A 14,800-nucleotide genomic window follows, 5' to 3' on the forward strand; every position below is an offset into this window, starting at 1 on the left:
TAGAAAGCATAATGCCATCTCTGGATGGCGTTACGTGTATTATCAGTCAGTGGGCAGAAGTGGAGTAAAGCAGGAAGAGACAGTTCTCTGCCATAATTCTGTGCTCCATCGGCTCCTTCCCCAATACACAGGCAGAAATACTTTATTATGCTAATCATGACAGAATAATCACAGCGGGCAAATGACGTATTCAATGTGCTGCACTTACCTATCTATGTGGGTAGTGCAGGAGCAGCAGTACAGTTCCATTGCCGCTAACATCTTCACAGTGACTATTGCTATGCGCAAATGCAGTGATGTATTTTGCGTTGGTGAAAAACACTACTTTAGAGGGAGTTATCTCTTTGCTGGGACAGTGCTAGCTATTTTTGGAGTAGTCAAGGGGTCTAGTCATGAAGATGTGCAGTACAAAAGTGCTTCTTTTGACTATAAATCTCATCATTTTCTATGTGATCTATAGCTTAGCTAAGTAGCAATTCCCTTACCTGTTTTGCAAGACAATGCAGTAAAACGTGGTCCGGCGACCGGGTCTTTTCATTGTTGTTATTCACTTATCATTTTATTTTCCCTTTCTGCGCATGGACCAAATCTGAAACAGCTACTCATGCGCTTAGTGTCACAACCGATGTTGGAAGATCGCACTACTGGGCTAAGGTCTCAAGAAGCTGGATGCTTCAGATGTGGCGTGACCTCACACAGGGCCTGATTCAGAGCCAGATGCTATTTGCGCTCGCTCGTCCAGAAAAAGGGGCTGGCTATTTAAATTGACCGTTCGCTCCTTGCAGTCTGTTGACGCCTCTATGTCTGAACGAGAAAACAAAACATGCGGACTTTTTTTGTAAAAAACGCCCCCCTGGCCGCTCGCATCATACGTCATCTCCGCTATTTATTAGATTAATCGAGTACATCGCAAGGCGAATTAACTGCCCGCTATTCATGTGGTTGCATTTTCCTACCGCAATCATGCGAGCAGTTCTGGCTAAAAGACACCCAACTGACGTGGTCGATGACGCTGCTTTGTTAATTATGCACACCCTTAAAACGCCCGTTTTGACCTTTTGGCACGCCTGCGTTCGGATCTCCACTCCCCTTTTCAAGCACCTTCCCCCGTTACCACCCACAAACGCCTCATCCTGTCACTCAAATTAGCAGGCATTCGCTATTTTGCGAGCGCACGATTTTCGGACGCACTGACTGGTTCGCTCATGCGTACTAAAACCCATACGCATGCGCAGATGTGCGAACATCGCTCGGAGCGAACGAGCGGCCACTTACGAGCGACTCTGAATCAGGCCCACAGTGCATAGGAGGCATTGAGACCCTAAGGGCTTGTGCTGCCACAGGAAGTGGAGAGAGCAGATACTGGGACACAGACAATTGGGGTAGGAAGGACTGTATCTGCATGTAATGTAAACTTTAAGTACACATCATTATATAGTCAACAGATAAATACTTTTTTTTGTATATTTATTATACCTGGTGATTGTATGTAACTTGTTAGTACAGTAGCTTATTGTTACGCTTCCAATAAATATGGATGAATATCTTTCTGGCTTCTTCTTTTAACCCCTGCGGGTCAATGCTAGTCTACTTGCAATGTTTAAAAATAAAAACATGAATAACAAGTATCAGTATGGCATATGTGTGGGTTTCAAAGTATTATAGCTAGGTCAGTTCTTAGGGGAGGTCTTCTCTGAGCTGGCGTCTCCTGACTTTGGTGCTTTGGGCTGGACAGAGGACCCTCCCTTGCCTCCGTCAGATACTTCTTTTTTCTCCTCTTTCCGGGTGGTGATTGTACTAGAAGTATAACTTTTGCTTCCAGAGTAAGAACCAGAGGAATACGGGTACCCAATGCCAAACATGCTGCCTCCTCCCACTGTGGTCAAACGGGTCTCCTCTCCCTCCAGGAGTTTCCTGTAAACAAATACAAACTATGGTTGAAGGAACTCTATCATGCAAACAGTGTATAATTTATATCCATATGTAAACATAGCATTACAGGGTTCATAACTATTATTTATATTTAAAAATGTACTGTTATACAAGGCTTGCATGGTTACATGCTATGTGCCTTATTCAGAGGCACTCTCAGGTCCGCATGCAGCCGCTTTCAGAATGCGGATATTTCGCTAAGGGGGAAATGTATTAACATTTTAAAGAGTGGAGAAGATGCCATAGCAACCAATCAGCATCTGTCTAGCATTTATCAAGTACATTCTTTAAAATGATAGGTAGAAGCTAGGGGCGTATCTATAATGGGGTCAAGGTATGCGGAGAACACGGCCCCTGGGTCCAGGGGGGCCCCGCACCGCACACCCTGCACCCTTAATAATACTTACCTCTCCGGAGTCCCACGTTGGCGCAGGTGACCGGCGCTGTAAAATGACTGGAAAATGGCCGCGGTGGCCATTTTCCCGTCGTTTGCGCATGCGCAGTACAGGGAAAATGGCCGCCGCGGCCATTTTCCTGGTGACCTGTGCATACACTATAGACTCTGGGCACACTCTAGTGCCCAGAGTCTATAACTCCGGCGCTGGCTGCACACAGCTCAGAGCGCTGCCGGCCGCCGGGTGGAGAGGAGGGGGCCATGTCGGAGACTGCACACGAGCCCCCTCCTCTCTAGAAACGCCCATGGTAGAAGCTGCATGGTTGCTATGGGCAACTTCTCGATTTGTCTAATCATGAGGTTTTATACATCTCCACCACAATGCTAATACGACTATACATACATTTTAATGTGTACATAATGCACTGCCCCACTGTTTTTTATTAGCTGGCAATGCCATCAGAGTACGGGACTACTCTGGCTACACACCTACAAGACAATTCTCTTCTGTGCATATGGCCAGCTGCCGCCCAGTTGACAAGCTGATTGGCCATTTGCCATATGGAGGTCGATTCAATTCAGCGTGATGCTAAGTAGCCCCGGGAGGGAGCTCCCAGAGCTATTCAATTCAGCGTGTTGTTTACTTTGTCGGGAAGCAGTTAAGTCGGAGAATGCTGGGTGTTTAGTCGTGAGAGCCGGCATTCTCCAACTAAAGTACTGGCCGCGAGGCTGTTAGCGCCGCGCTAAGCCAGGTAAACAGCCCCGTGGCTGGCACTTTAGGAGGGTGCGAGAAGAAATCCTTTAATCGGACCAAATAGCGTGCTGAATTGAATACCTCTGGGAGCTCCCTCCTGAGGCTATTCAGCATCTCGCTGAATTGAATCGCCCCCATGGAGAGAAACGTTAGAGATCTGTCCAACTTGGAGTGACTTGGAAATACGCAATATGCATATGATCACTGTGGCCAACATCAGCTTCTACCTATAATTTTATAGAATGTACTTGATAAACGCTAGCTAGACGCTGATTGGTTGCCAGGGACAAGTCCAATTCTCCGCTTTTTAGGAGGCTGAATACATCTCCTCCTTGATCTGCTACCATTCATCCTCATTAGTGTGCGCTTACTCCAACCTATACTAGATGCAAAAGATACGTCGGGCTTTGTCTATGTAAGAATGCCGCATTACGGCCCAGTTACGTCTCTTCAGCTGTAAGTCTAGATGCGACTGAAATGCATATACTCTGTGTCGCGCATACTTGTTCCAGAGCATGCGCATTTCGAAAACACTCAAGATATGCTCACAAATAGGCATACATTCTAGGATGCATCCAGCCCAATGACTAAAATGGTCCAATTGATGTCAAATGGATGATTCTCAGGCACTGCTCTCCTTTTGGGCCCACACAAACGGTGTCACTGTGCATTTGAGTTGGTGACAATTGCACACCACTGCCTGGACAGATGGCCCCATTACCTGTAAGCTGCTATTTCAATATCCAGAGCCATCTTGACATTGAGAAGGTCCTGGTATTCTCTCAGATGACGAGCCATCTCTCCCTTAGTGGTTCTTAGAGCATTGTCCAGTTGATTGATTGTTTCCTGAAAAGAAGACATTGTGACAAATCTTCAATTAGGAATGGTGGGTAGCAGGAAAAAACACACATTACTGGGGGTTTAACCTTTAAGGAATCATGTACATTCAGTAACAATCTGTTGTTATATCATGTTGTACATGGTCTGTACTGTGCAGGCTCCTCGTCCTTACAGCAAACAGCTAATCCTATATACAGTATACTTTATGATGTGATACATTATTGAAAACAGAACATTTGGTGCTCTTTATTGAAAACAGAACATAGAAGACTACTGCAGCTCTCTTGTATCTAGCTAACCCTAATTGTTGCATAGAAGCTGGTGGTGTATTTCAACCATAATCAGCAGTAAAATGAATAATGTGTGCAAATCAGCTTATTATTAACTAGCTGGGATACCCAACGTTGCCCGGGTTGAAGAATGGACCTTGAAATAGATCTGCAGCCTTCATTTTATACATTATCCTCACCTATATAACCCCATTCCATTGATCCTGAAAAGGACCCCAATGTTTGCTAACATGGTTTTAGCCCAGAAAAGGACCTATCTTTCCATTTATATGTGCTTGCAGGAAATTAGTAACTGTCAGTGCAGGTGCAGTGTGACAGTTGATCTTCCGACTCACTGCTCTCCAGTTGGAGCTCTGACTGCCCCCCACTGGTACATATCAGCCTGTGCCTTCAGATCAGTACAGTTTTAGGCGAACTTGCTTAAACAAAAATGATGACCTTATAATGTGGCCATTATAAAGGTTTTACACACAGTGCCTACCTGCATTTGAGATATCTCTTCGTTACTCCTGTCCTCAGCCTCCTGAAGCTGCCTCTCAAGTGACTCATTAGCACTACGTAGAGCGTCGATCTCTAGGGTTCGGGCTTGGAGCTGTCTCCGGTACTCTGTGAGCTCTTCCTTGGCTTGGCGAATGTTATCATTGTTCCTGGCTGCCTCTTGGGACACGTTGGCAATCTTGGTCTGGTACCACTCCTCAGCAGACTGCTGGTTGCGAGTAGACAGGACCTCATACTGCATACGTATTTCCTTCAGGGCCGCAGTCAGGTCAGGCTTACTGACCACATCCATCTCCACGGTGACCTGCAAAAGAACACTAGAGTTTTTAACATGATTTACATATACGTCGCGTAGGACTTTTCATGAATGTTAATGCTTATTAAGTCTTGTGAAATAGACCAATTCACATACACAGGGGGTGGAGAAACATATACTTGAATCAATTATATTTTAAAATCTTTTTGCGTTTTTTACTCTGTTGATCTCATCACTTATGAAATGTTTCATGTTTTCATTCGTAATAACACAGACATTAATTTTTATTCTTGTAATAATTGTTTGTCAAGTCCAAGCAGTATGCAAGCTAACCTCACTGTTTCACTGCTGGCTGTTCTTCTTACTCTATGTGATGCCTTTTGCCCCTCCCCATAAAGGGAAAATAGTAACTCTTCCCAAAGTAATACAGATTGTACGGAATATTATTTAAGTCCTACCTATTAGGACGGGATCCGTTCAATATCCCAATAGTCGGGATGCCAGTGCTTAGAATGCCAGCGCTGCATACCCTCCAACATGACCAGTTCCATTAGGTACAAAATGCTCTGCTCCTGGACTTCCTTCTTAATTTATGATTCCAGCCACCTGTGCTGAAACTCCCTTCTCATGAAATGACTAGCTCAACACATGTGACTGCAATCATTAATTAGGTGGGAAGTCCAGGAGCAGAGCTTTTTGTACCTAATGGAACGGGTCATGTTGGAGGGTAGGGTACTGCGGTTAGGTGGAGGGTTAGGGTTAGGCACTAGGGTTAGGGTTAGGCACTAAGGGGGGAAGGGTAGGTTTAGGGCGCGGAGAGAGGGAGGTTAGGCACTAGGGGGGAAGGTTAGGTTCAGGGACCAGGGAGGGAGGGTTAGGATACTGAGTGTTGGTATCCTAACTCTGTCGGGATGTCGGTGTCGGAATTCTGACCGCCGGGATCTTGAGTACCGGCATTCCGTACCCAACCCATTAGGACTTGGTATGTCTGTAAGACTGCTCTCTGCTTCAACGATAAATTTTCACATTTTCTCCTAAAATACTATTTGGCACTAGCCCAGTTATGCTTGCTATTCACTATGAGAGTGATACTGTCTTTATTACTTGTGTCACATTTGTGTGTTTGAGACTTTTTATGACACTGGTTGCACAGGCCATAAATAAAGGCGAAATTTGGTTTCCTCCACCTACCTACACCTAGAAAAATGAGTCCTTTTGTGGAGAAAATTATTTTTGCACTTCGCAAAACAGGGAATACCCATAAATGAGCCCCCTCCACCATTTAAATGTCATTTAACCACAAACTGCAAACAAAAAAACAGATTTTAAAAAAATCTTGCTACTCAGCACCCACGCTCAGCAAGAAACTCCCCCAATAAGCCCAGCCCCACTTATCATAAAATAAAACTGGGATCACTTGTGCAAAACTGGCACCAGAGCCTGATTAAGCCTTGTAGCGCCCCTGTAAGGTTGCTAAACACAGAGCACAGTGCGTATGCGTGCTCAGGATATCGCCATTCATACTGCACATGTGCAGGTAACACAAGTTACACAGCTGACATGCTTGATCTCGGAATTTACTGACCTAATGATATTTGTGGAGTATAAAGGAGAAGGAAGACTCTAAAGATGATCACATGCAGCTTTTCAGGCTACCCAGATGGCACTGTAACACAATGTACATGAAGGTTGTAGCGAGAAGTCACACGGCCACACTACCAGAGAAAACTCCTTAAAACTGCTTTGGGACAGCCAGATAACCAGCAAGCTGCTTCAATTAAGCCAACATGAAATTAATTAGATGTTTATTTTATTCCCTGGCTGACAAATGTGAGCAGTGTTCTTAAGTATATATACCTGGACACTGATTACATATCTAAAACAGCTGCATGTAATAACACTTATTGTAATCAAGCCATACATAAAACCTTTAAATTAAAAATGTTAGACATATGGCAATCCCATAAAAATAATTGAATCATTAAGTTAGCAATATTCAATAGATAAATAGGTAAATGATGTGTAATCACACCAATTACCAAGCTCCGGGAGCTGCAACATGAAGGAAGCGTCCAGTCCGATCACGTGATGTAAATAACAATCATGTTGGACGGATCTGTATTTGCAGACTCAGAATTTGCACGGCGGATGGAGTCTCTAAAACAGAGATCCCTTGGTTGGACAGACTGAAAATGGAGTGATAGTATAGGGCACAGGTTCTCAAACTCGGTCCTCGGGACCCCACACAGTGCATGTTTTCATGGTCTCCTCACAATCACAAGTGAAATAATTAGCTTCACCTGTGGATCTTTCAAAATGTGTCAGTGAGTAATGAATACACCTGTGCACCTGCTGGGTGACCTGGAAAATGTGACCTCTGTGGGGTCCTGAGGACCGAGTTTGAGAACCACTGATTCCAAAAGGCTCAATTCAGGATTAAAGTCTGTTTAACGCGTTTCGCTGAGATGACCCTCAGCTTCTTAGTATAGGGGATTCCAAAAGGCTTAATTCAGGATAAAAATCTGTTTAACATGATTCAATTCAGGATTAAAATCTTCTTAACGCATTTTAATACACTGCTAGCACTGTACCTCTCTTTGTTTCCTATTTGTAATCAAGTATTTACCTGGGAGGTTTGCACCCTCCATATTCAGCTGCTCTGGCCCATCAGGCAGCACCATAATTGTGTCCTATCTATTGTTTATAGCGGGATGAATGAACATGACAACATAGTGTCCCCCAACCTCCTGCCCGCCTGCAGGATAGTGAACAAAAAGTGGGACTATCCCGCTGAAACTGGGACAGTTGGGAGGTATGTCTTCATCTCCTTCATCTACACTATTAGGCACCTGATCAATACTGGTCAGTGTGTCATAAAAAACAGTCATGTAAAAAAAATGTTTATATTATGAGAAAAGTACAGTAGAGTGTACAATGCTGTGGAAATAATAAGCTCACTAAACATCTGGCTGGCAGTGAAGGTGTTAACCCAGCGACAGCTGATGGTAAATCCCAGAGGTAGAACCCAAGGTTTTGTGGGTAAGACAAATGCACTAAATGAACATCTGGACATTGAAGATTGAGGGAATAAAATGCAAGGCGGACACTGCGAAGTCACATTATCATTTATCATCCAGAGGGAGAGCATGTATGAAGACAAATGATCCCCTCTAAGATGCTCATATGCAAAGGACACATTTATCTACAGATGATTGTTATTATTACTACTACTATTACTACTACTTTTATTATTATTTTTGTATTAAAGTTTTCTTAGGTACAATTTAAACTGTTTTTAGACTTTCTCCATTACCTGTAATATAATGACTTGTGTATAAATAGGTCCATCTGTGATTGTCTGACAAGAGCCCCATATTGTGGGAAGGAGAGAAGGGGATGCACAGTAGTGTAATTACCCATAAAGCATGTGTCATCTAGCCCAGGGAAGATGTAGTGTTCCACTCATAGGAACAAGTCTGCAATGCAGCCTGAATGAGGCTGACTTTTAAAAAAGTTGTTATATAGAAAAGATTATTTTAAATAAATAAAAAATTATAATAATTCCCTTTTACTATATAGGAAATTAATAGATATGATACATTTATTGATATCATAAATTGATAAAGAATATTAGATTAGGCAAGAAAAAAAAAAAAAGTAACCTGTGCCTATTTAATGAAACACGAATTATAAATGGCCAGAGGGCTCTTCATATCTCAGCAAACATAAATACAGGAATACATGAGCATATGAACATCTGTCTCCTTCCTAGTGATCATCTTTGCGGTGGATTAATGGAAGATGTGGCACAGGGTATTACCGGCATGAATTCAGGAATACTTGGGTTTAGCAGATGGCTAATCTTGAATGTAATGTGCCGGGAATAAAAAACAGTTGCTGATATTTCAAAATGCATATTGGGAGTGGGGTTGTGGGTCAAATGGATTACTTCCCAAATATATTTATTTGTATTTGATTTATTTTCTCAACATATACATTATTATAGAAAAAGTGATCATCAAGATATTATGATGCTTTCAAATTTTAGTAAGTGTGTGCCGATATATCCTAAATCTGTTTAATGTAGAGGTCCCAAATGTATTCTCAATGGATCTTAGTAAGAATGCAGGACTACATTACACCTTTCCCAATATATATCTCTCTCTCTCTCTCTCTCTCTCTCTCTCTCTCTCTCTCTCTCTCTCTCTCTCTCTCTCTCTCTCTCTCTCTCATCTGTGAAGGAGAAAATGATTCCTGCATTGTCCTGATAATAAAGACATTGCTGTGACTGCTCCTGCCTGCACGGATCATATTTAACAGGTCACCTCCTTTCTCACGTAAGACAATAATCCATTCTCATCTGTCCATTCTTCCCTACACCATTACAGACAATGCTACTGGTTACCTTACAGCATTTCTGACTGTCTGCGGTGACAAAAGCAGAGTTATTACATTACTCTCTGTTCCCACTTCAACTACCTTTGCTGATTGTGTATGACTGATTAGTACATATAGAACTATGTAAAGAGCATGCTAGTCATTTTGTTTTTATTTATTCTTCTTGTTTGCCAATGGCACTGTATGCAAATGAGAAAACAGAGCAATTTAGATGTCCCGTCCTCTGGGATTGTAAACTCAAACAAACGTATGGTACTTCAATCTGCCCAATCTGTGGCTGTCCTCATGTTTTACATCTATAGAACTATAAATTGGTCTGTAATTAGAAGAGTGGCTTCATTTTGGTTATTAATCGGCCACTACTCAACCAAAAATACTGGTTTCCTTATATACAACCCTTACTAATATTCTCATACATGTAAAAGAATCAGTACTAAAGATGATGGCGATAAAATGGGGAAACGGGTGGGGGGATATTTTTCCTATGCATATCTGACTACCTATCTACTGCAGGACATATAATGGGCCTCTCTCTGTTAGAAACTACAGATAACAGAACATTTATAAGAATTTAGGTGCATAGCAAACATAAATAAAAAATATACACAGCTCAACTTCTCAAACGTGTTCTTGTAATAGATATTACTTATTATATATAAGACCACTATAAAGTTTCTTTGAAGGGGGTGGTATCCAATTAGTGGCAAATCCATGCTAATTATGGTAATAAAACACTACATCAGTGCTAGGAAACAACTGCAATGTTGGTAGTCACGAGGTATCGGAAATACGGTTACAACAATGGCACTGCCCGCCAGCAAATTCAATTAAACACGATGGCCGCGATGTACCATTCCAGAACGGCACATTGCAGCCAGCAACATATCTAGTTTTTCATTGTACACCATAGGGGTGCACGGATAATGTGCGCAGCTGAGCATCATGGTACCGCTAGGCGGCACTTCACCCGTAATTGAATCGACCTCTTTAAGTCGTATTAGTCTTTTTTCAACTTGGTGAGTCTTATCTGAATTACAGTACATGATATATCGACATGAGAATGCCGACATGATTCTAATCTCAACGTTGACCATCTTGTTATTCATCAGATAGACAATGATGAAATGTTAGAAAGGCGACATATCGTCCCTGGTGGCCCGGCAGTCACCTACTCCCAATGGATGCAGCGGTGTCTTCTGAGTCCTGGCAGTCATGTGACACTGACTTCCGGATCAGACCTCCGCCATTCGGCTGAGTATTTCTCCCCTATCCCTAAAGATGCGTACACACGCAGCGATTTTTTGAACGAGCGGAAGAAAATGATATCGTTGTCATTCAGCCATCCAAAAAATCATTCAGTTTCAGCCCCAAAACGATGAACGATAACTCCCGTTTGTAATTGGTAGTTAACGTTCATTGCCCGAACCTCACGTCCAACCTGACGATATTGTCAGGTTGAACATATTCGGTGATGAGGGAGGGAGCCTGGCACTGAACTAAATCATTCTTGATTTCGTTCATTGTTGGTGCTCAGTGTCGTTAATGACACTGAGCACACCCCTGCGGGGAACACACGGGACGATGTCGGTCATGGAGCGAATCGTCCCATGTGTATGCACCTTAACCCTCCCTCTAGTGCCTAAACCCCCCTCCCCCTGCAGCCTAAAGGTGCCCATACACGGTACGATCTTTTACCCGAAATGGACAGTTTCGACGGGTTGTACAGACCAATCGTATGAAAATAGGTGTTTTCTGTGTGTTCTGCGACTCCGATGCACGTCCCCGCCGTACTCTAGTTGGATCGCAGAGCAGATGGTTTTGCAGAGAGATCTAAGATCTTTTGAGTACAATGTGATACACTCCTATGCATCTTATTCTATGATCGTAACGATCAATCGTACACCATTTGACCACATCGTATGAAGAATTTCAAGGGCAATCGTACTCCCACAGCCGAACACTAACCTTTCCGCACGCAGCCTAACCCTCATGTCGACATTCTGACAATGTAGACATCAAAACTGCCGACATTGCCATTTTAGTTTATGAATGTCGCCATTGACACTGTCAACCTTTTGACTAAATCCCGGTAATACTAGACACTAGCCACATTGCTCTATGCCAATTTATATATAATTTTGAAACTGTCACTTCTCTTCAAACCAGAACATCTACATTACAATTATAACAATATTATCACAAAATAAATCCACAGCTAAAATATATATTTTGGTATTCAATTATAACAAAATACATTAATTACTGCTTCACTATAATATGTGTTAGCACACATATAGGATACAGTACATATCGCCCCATGTGGGTAATTCTGGCAGAATCTCACTTTGTTTATAAAGCATATATTGCTTTCTGCAGCTTCATCTTCTGTGCTGGTGCCTGTCTGCATCAAGTCTTAGGGATTCCCTTATTAGTGTGTACAATACACACCCACACGTATCAGCCCTTGTACTGGCTCTATGTAACCCTGACAATAAAATCCCTGAATGACGCTGCTGCTAGATCTGCTCCTTCTATATACTCTGCAGCTATAAGGGTTCTGCAAATACTCGTGTGTTGTCAGCCCTGGCCCCTTTCCCTAAATATATGTCCTTCCTCAATGGACAGGAGAAACAATGTATAATTGCACGGAAACATGAGCTGGTAACACACAGACAACGTGCTACAGAAATATTATGACCCCTATGTAATGAACCAAGCAACCAATTCCAGACAAGTGCTGTACACTGACAAAACTGCTCCTGAATCCAGATATGCCCCCACCACTGTAATAATGGGAGGGGAGGGGGCACCCTGTCATTTCCTACATGTGAGGGCTGGCTGTATCACAAAGTTTATTTATTAATGGGAGAGGGGGATGGGAGAGGGGGGGCACCCTGTCATTTCCTACATGTGAGGTCTGGCTGTATCATCAAGTTTATTTATTTTAATCAACTTACGACAAGGATATTTTTAGTTTAATCTAAAAGTTATTCATATAAATGCTGCAATGCACTGGCTGGGACTGCACCGGCTGAGGCACATGTAGTTATTACTGTCCAGTAACTGCGTCTTTAATACTATATATTACAGTAGAACATTTTGCATCCCCTTTATATGAGGGCTGAGCCACATCACGCCCTCTTGTGTGCTCTTATGTGTCTCTCCAACATGTAACAGATATTCATGATTGCACTCCTCTCTGCTCCCCCCTCTGCTGCCCGAGCCACCGCCCTGCCAGACAGCATCCCCTGCTCCCCCTGCCTGGGACCCACCTGCGCCTCTGTCACTGCAGCCTGCAGCTCAGCCACCTCCTCCTCATGGACCTTCCTCAGGAACGCCAGTTCATCCAGCAGGGCTTCCACCTTCTTCTCCAGCTGCAGACGGTCCAGGGTGGCTTGGTCCACGTCCTTCCTGAAGTTCTTCATAGCCTCCTCAGCCTCCTCTCTCTTGCCAGCCTCCTGCTCCAGCTTCTCCTGCAGTTGATGGATGCAGTTCTCCAGGTGCTGGCAGTCCAGATGAGCTTGGTCCTTCTCTTGGAGTTGTTCCTCCAGCCTGGACCTGAGCTCCCTGATCTCCTGCTCATAGATCTGGCTCAGTCTTGAGGGCTCTGACTGCTTCTGCCTGAGCAAGGTCACCTCTGTCTCCAGCAACTTGTTCTGCTGCTCCAGCTGGTGGACCTTCTCAATGTAGGTGACAAAACGGTCATTGAGACCCTGGAGTTGTTCCTTCTCATTGGTCCTCACTATCTTCAGCTCGTTGCTGAGAGCTGTGGACTGGGACAAGTCAAAGTGGTCCTGATGGGCTGTGGCGATGTGGCTGGTGGGGGACCTGCTGATCTTCCTGTAGGACGACACACTGGTGTAGGTGTCCCTGGGTCTGTATGCCTGAGAGGACCTAGAGCTGGTGGTGTACAGGTGGCTAGATGACCTGGGAGACTCCCCAAAGATTTTCTTGTAGGATGAAGTGTAGAGATCCCTGGAAGTCATGGTTAAGCCTTGGAGATGGGGATGCTTCTTGGGATGACTAAGGATATGGTACCTTCCTTCTTCCAGGCAGCACGCAAAGCACAATGCAGAATCACCAGCATCACTATATATACAGGCACATGCTGCACATCCACCCAGGATAGTCACACCCACAATAAGAGCATGTGATCTATCTATGCAACATTCTCTGCAGCCCTTGCAGCAACCAGTTAGCCCATCAGGCAGGAAAGGGTTAATCATTTCAGCTCAATGCTGTCCTGCTGCAGGTGAGGAACACAGTAGATTGCAACAGTGTTTAAAAATATCAGTACTTTATTAATTGATCTCTTTCTGCTTATTAATTGCACTGTAGTCAGGCTTATTGGAACATGAATATGGCAGATACATACAAACATTTTTATTCATTTATTTTGTTTTAAATACATAAATCATAAATTAGTTTATAGCAGTGTTAGAACACATTGCTTTAATTAAAAAAGTGACCTGCAAACAAATATAAATAAAAAATAGACATGAAAAGTATCACTGCGGGGACTATACACACCCTTTTCTGTTAACTGTTTAAGTGCTGAATGGATTTTAGTAATTTTCTCATCATGATTGAGCAGTATCTGAAAATAATTGTATTTTACTGGTGTCTCCTAAATATAAATGTATTACACTGATAACATTATTTGTATATGTTTTTTGTTTTGTTTAGCAAAAGTAAGCTACATATAGATTTTTTTTTTAATTTTGCAAACTTTCTCCATTTTAAATAAATAATGATGTTTTACAGGGGACGTTCAAATATGTCCTATTTCTGAAACTCCCCACTATAAGAAACATATATAATTCATAAAGAGACAATGGACTGTTAAATGAATCCTGTAATGGCAGCGGTTATAAGAAGTCATCCTCCCAAAAATTCATTAAAACATATATAAATACATGCAGGGTGGCAATTATCAACATCCTAATGCCATAATATTGATTCATGTCAGCCACTCCTTGTGGTTCCATAATCTGCCCAGCTCCTCTGGATACACGGACCATCCTACTGCAGGATGATGTGGAGGGCGTGGGAGGCAGGGAAGACACAATCCTGCAGTCTGGCCGAGGGATAACTGTAGCAATGCCCACTCCCACTGACCCCTGCACTAACTAATAGTGCATACTCGGCGCAGATGGGACACCCAGTGACAAAGACAGCACATTGTAGAGCCACAAACAGAATGGTGGGGGAATATATCTATAGGTGCATTTATATGTAAATATATATATATATATATATATTTATATTCATTTATTTGATAATGTACCTGTTACCTTGCAAACTGTACATGTACAAGTGGGCAGAACAGAGGCAACATGGACTTATTATTACTAATGAGAACATTTCTGCATGAGTATTTATATATATAGTCAGTGCTTATAGCAATGAAGCCTTATGACAAGCTATAAAAATAAGAT

The 14,800-nt window shown here is 42.8% G+C and overlaps 1 protein-coding gene across 1 annotated transcript; it reads right to left on the minus strand.

The window, feature by feature from the left end:
• Positions 1 to 1,450: 1,450 nt before the first annotated feature.
• On the minus strand, positions 1,451 to 13,442 carry LOC148525562 (low molecular weight neuronal intermediate filament-like). Its single transcript, XM_088470884.1, has 4 exons — positions 12,635 to 13,442; positions 4,692 to 5,012; positions 3,802 to 3,926; positions 1,451 to 1,914 (listed from the first exon to the last, which is right to left on the minus strand). The coding sequence occupies exons 1-4, from the start codon at positions 13,346 to 13,348 to the stop codon at positions 1,671 to 1,673; spliced, it is 1,404 nt and encodes a 467-aa protein (XP_088327010.1). The 5' UTR covers positions 13,349 to 13,442; the 3' UTR covers positions 1,451 to 1,670.
• Positions 13,443 to 14,800: the final 1,358 nt, after the last annotated feature.

Source organism: Taudactylus pleione, unplaced genomic scaffold (assembly GCF_031769625.1).
Source record: "Taudactylus pleione unplaced genomic scaffold, aTauple2 ptg000105l, whole genome shotgun sequence".
In the NCBI taxonomy this organism is placed as follows: domain Eukaryota; kingdom Metazoa; phylum Chordata; class Amphibia; order Anura; family Myobatrachidae; genus Taudactylus; species Taudactylus pleione.

Bases quoted from the DNA above. Each gene is read 5' to 3' on its own strand.
- LOC148525562 (XM_088470884.1), bottom strand. From the start codon at position 13,348: ATGACTTCCAGGGATCTCTACACTTCATCCTACAAGAAAATCTTTGGG. The intron at 3,927-4,691 runs GTAGGCACTGTG...TCTTCTTTTCAG, and splicing joins AAGAGATATCTCAAATGCAG to GAAACAATCAATCAACTGGA. The intron at 1,915-3,801 runs GTAATGGGGCCA...ATTTGTTTACAG, and splicing joins ATTGAAATAGCAGCTTACAG to GAAACTCCTGGAGGGAGAGG.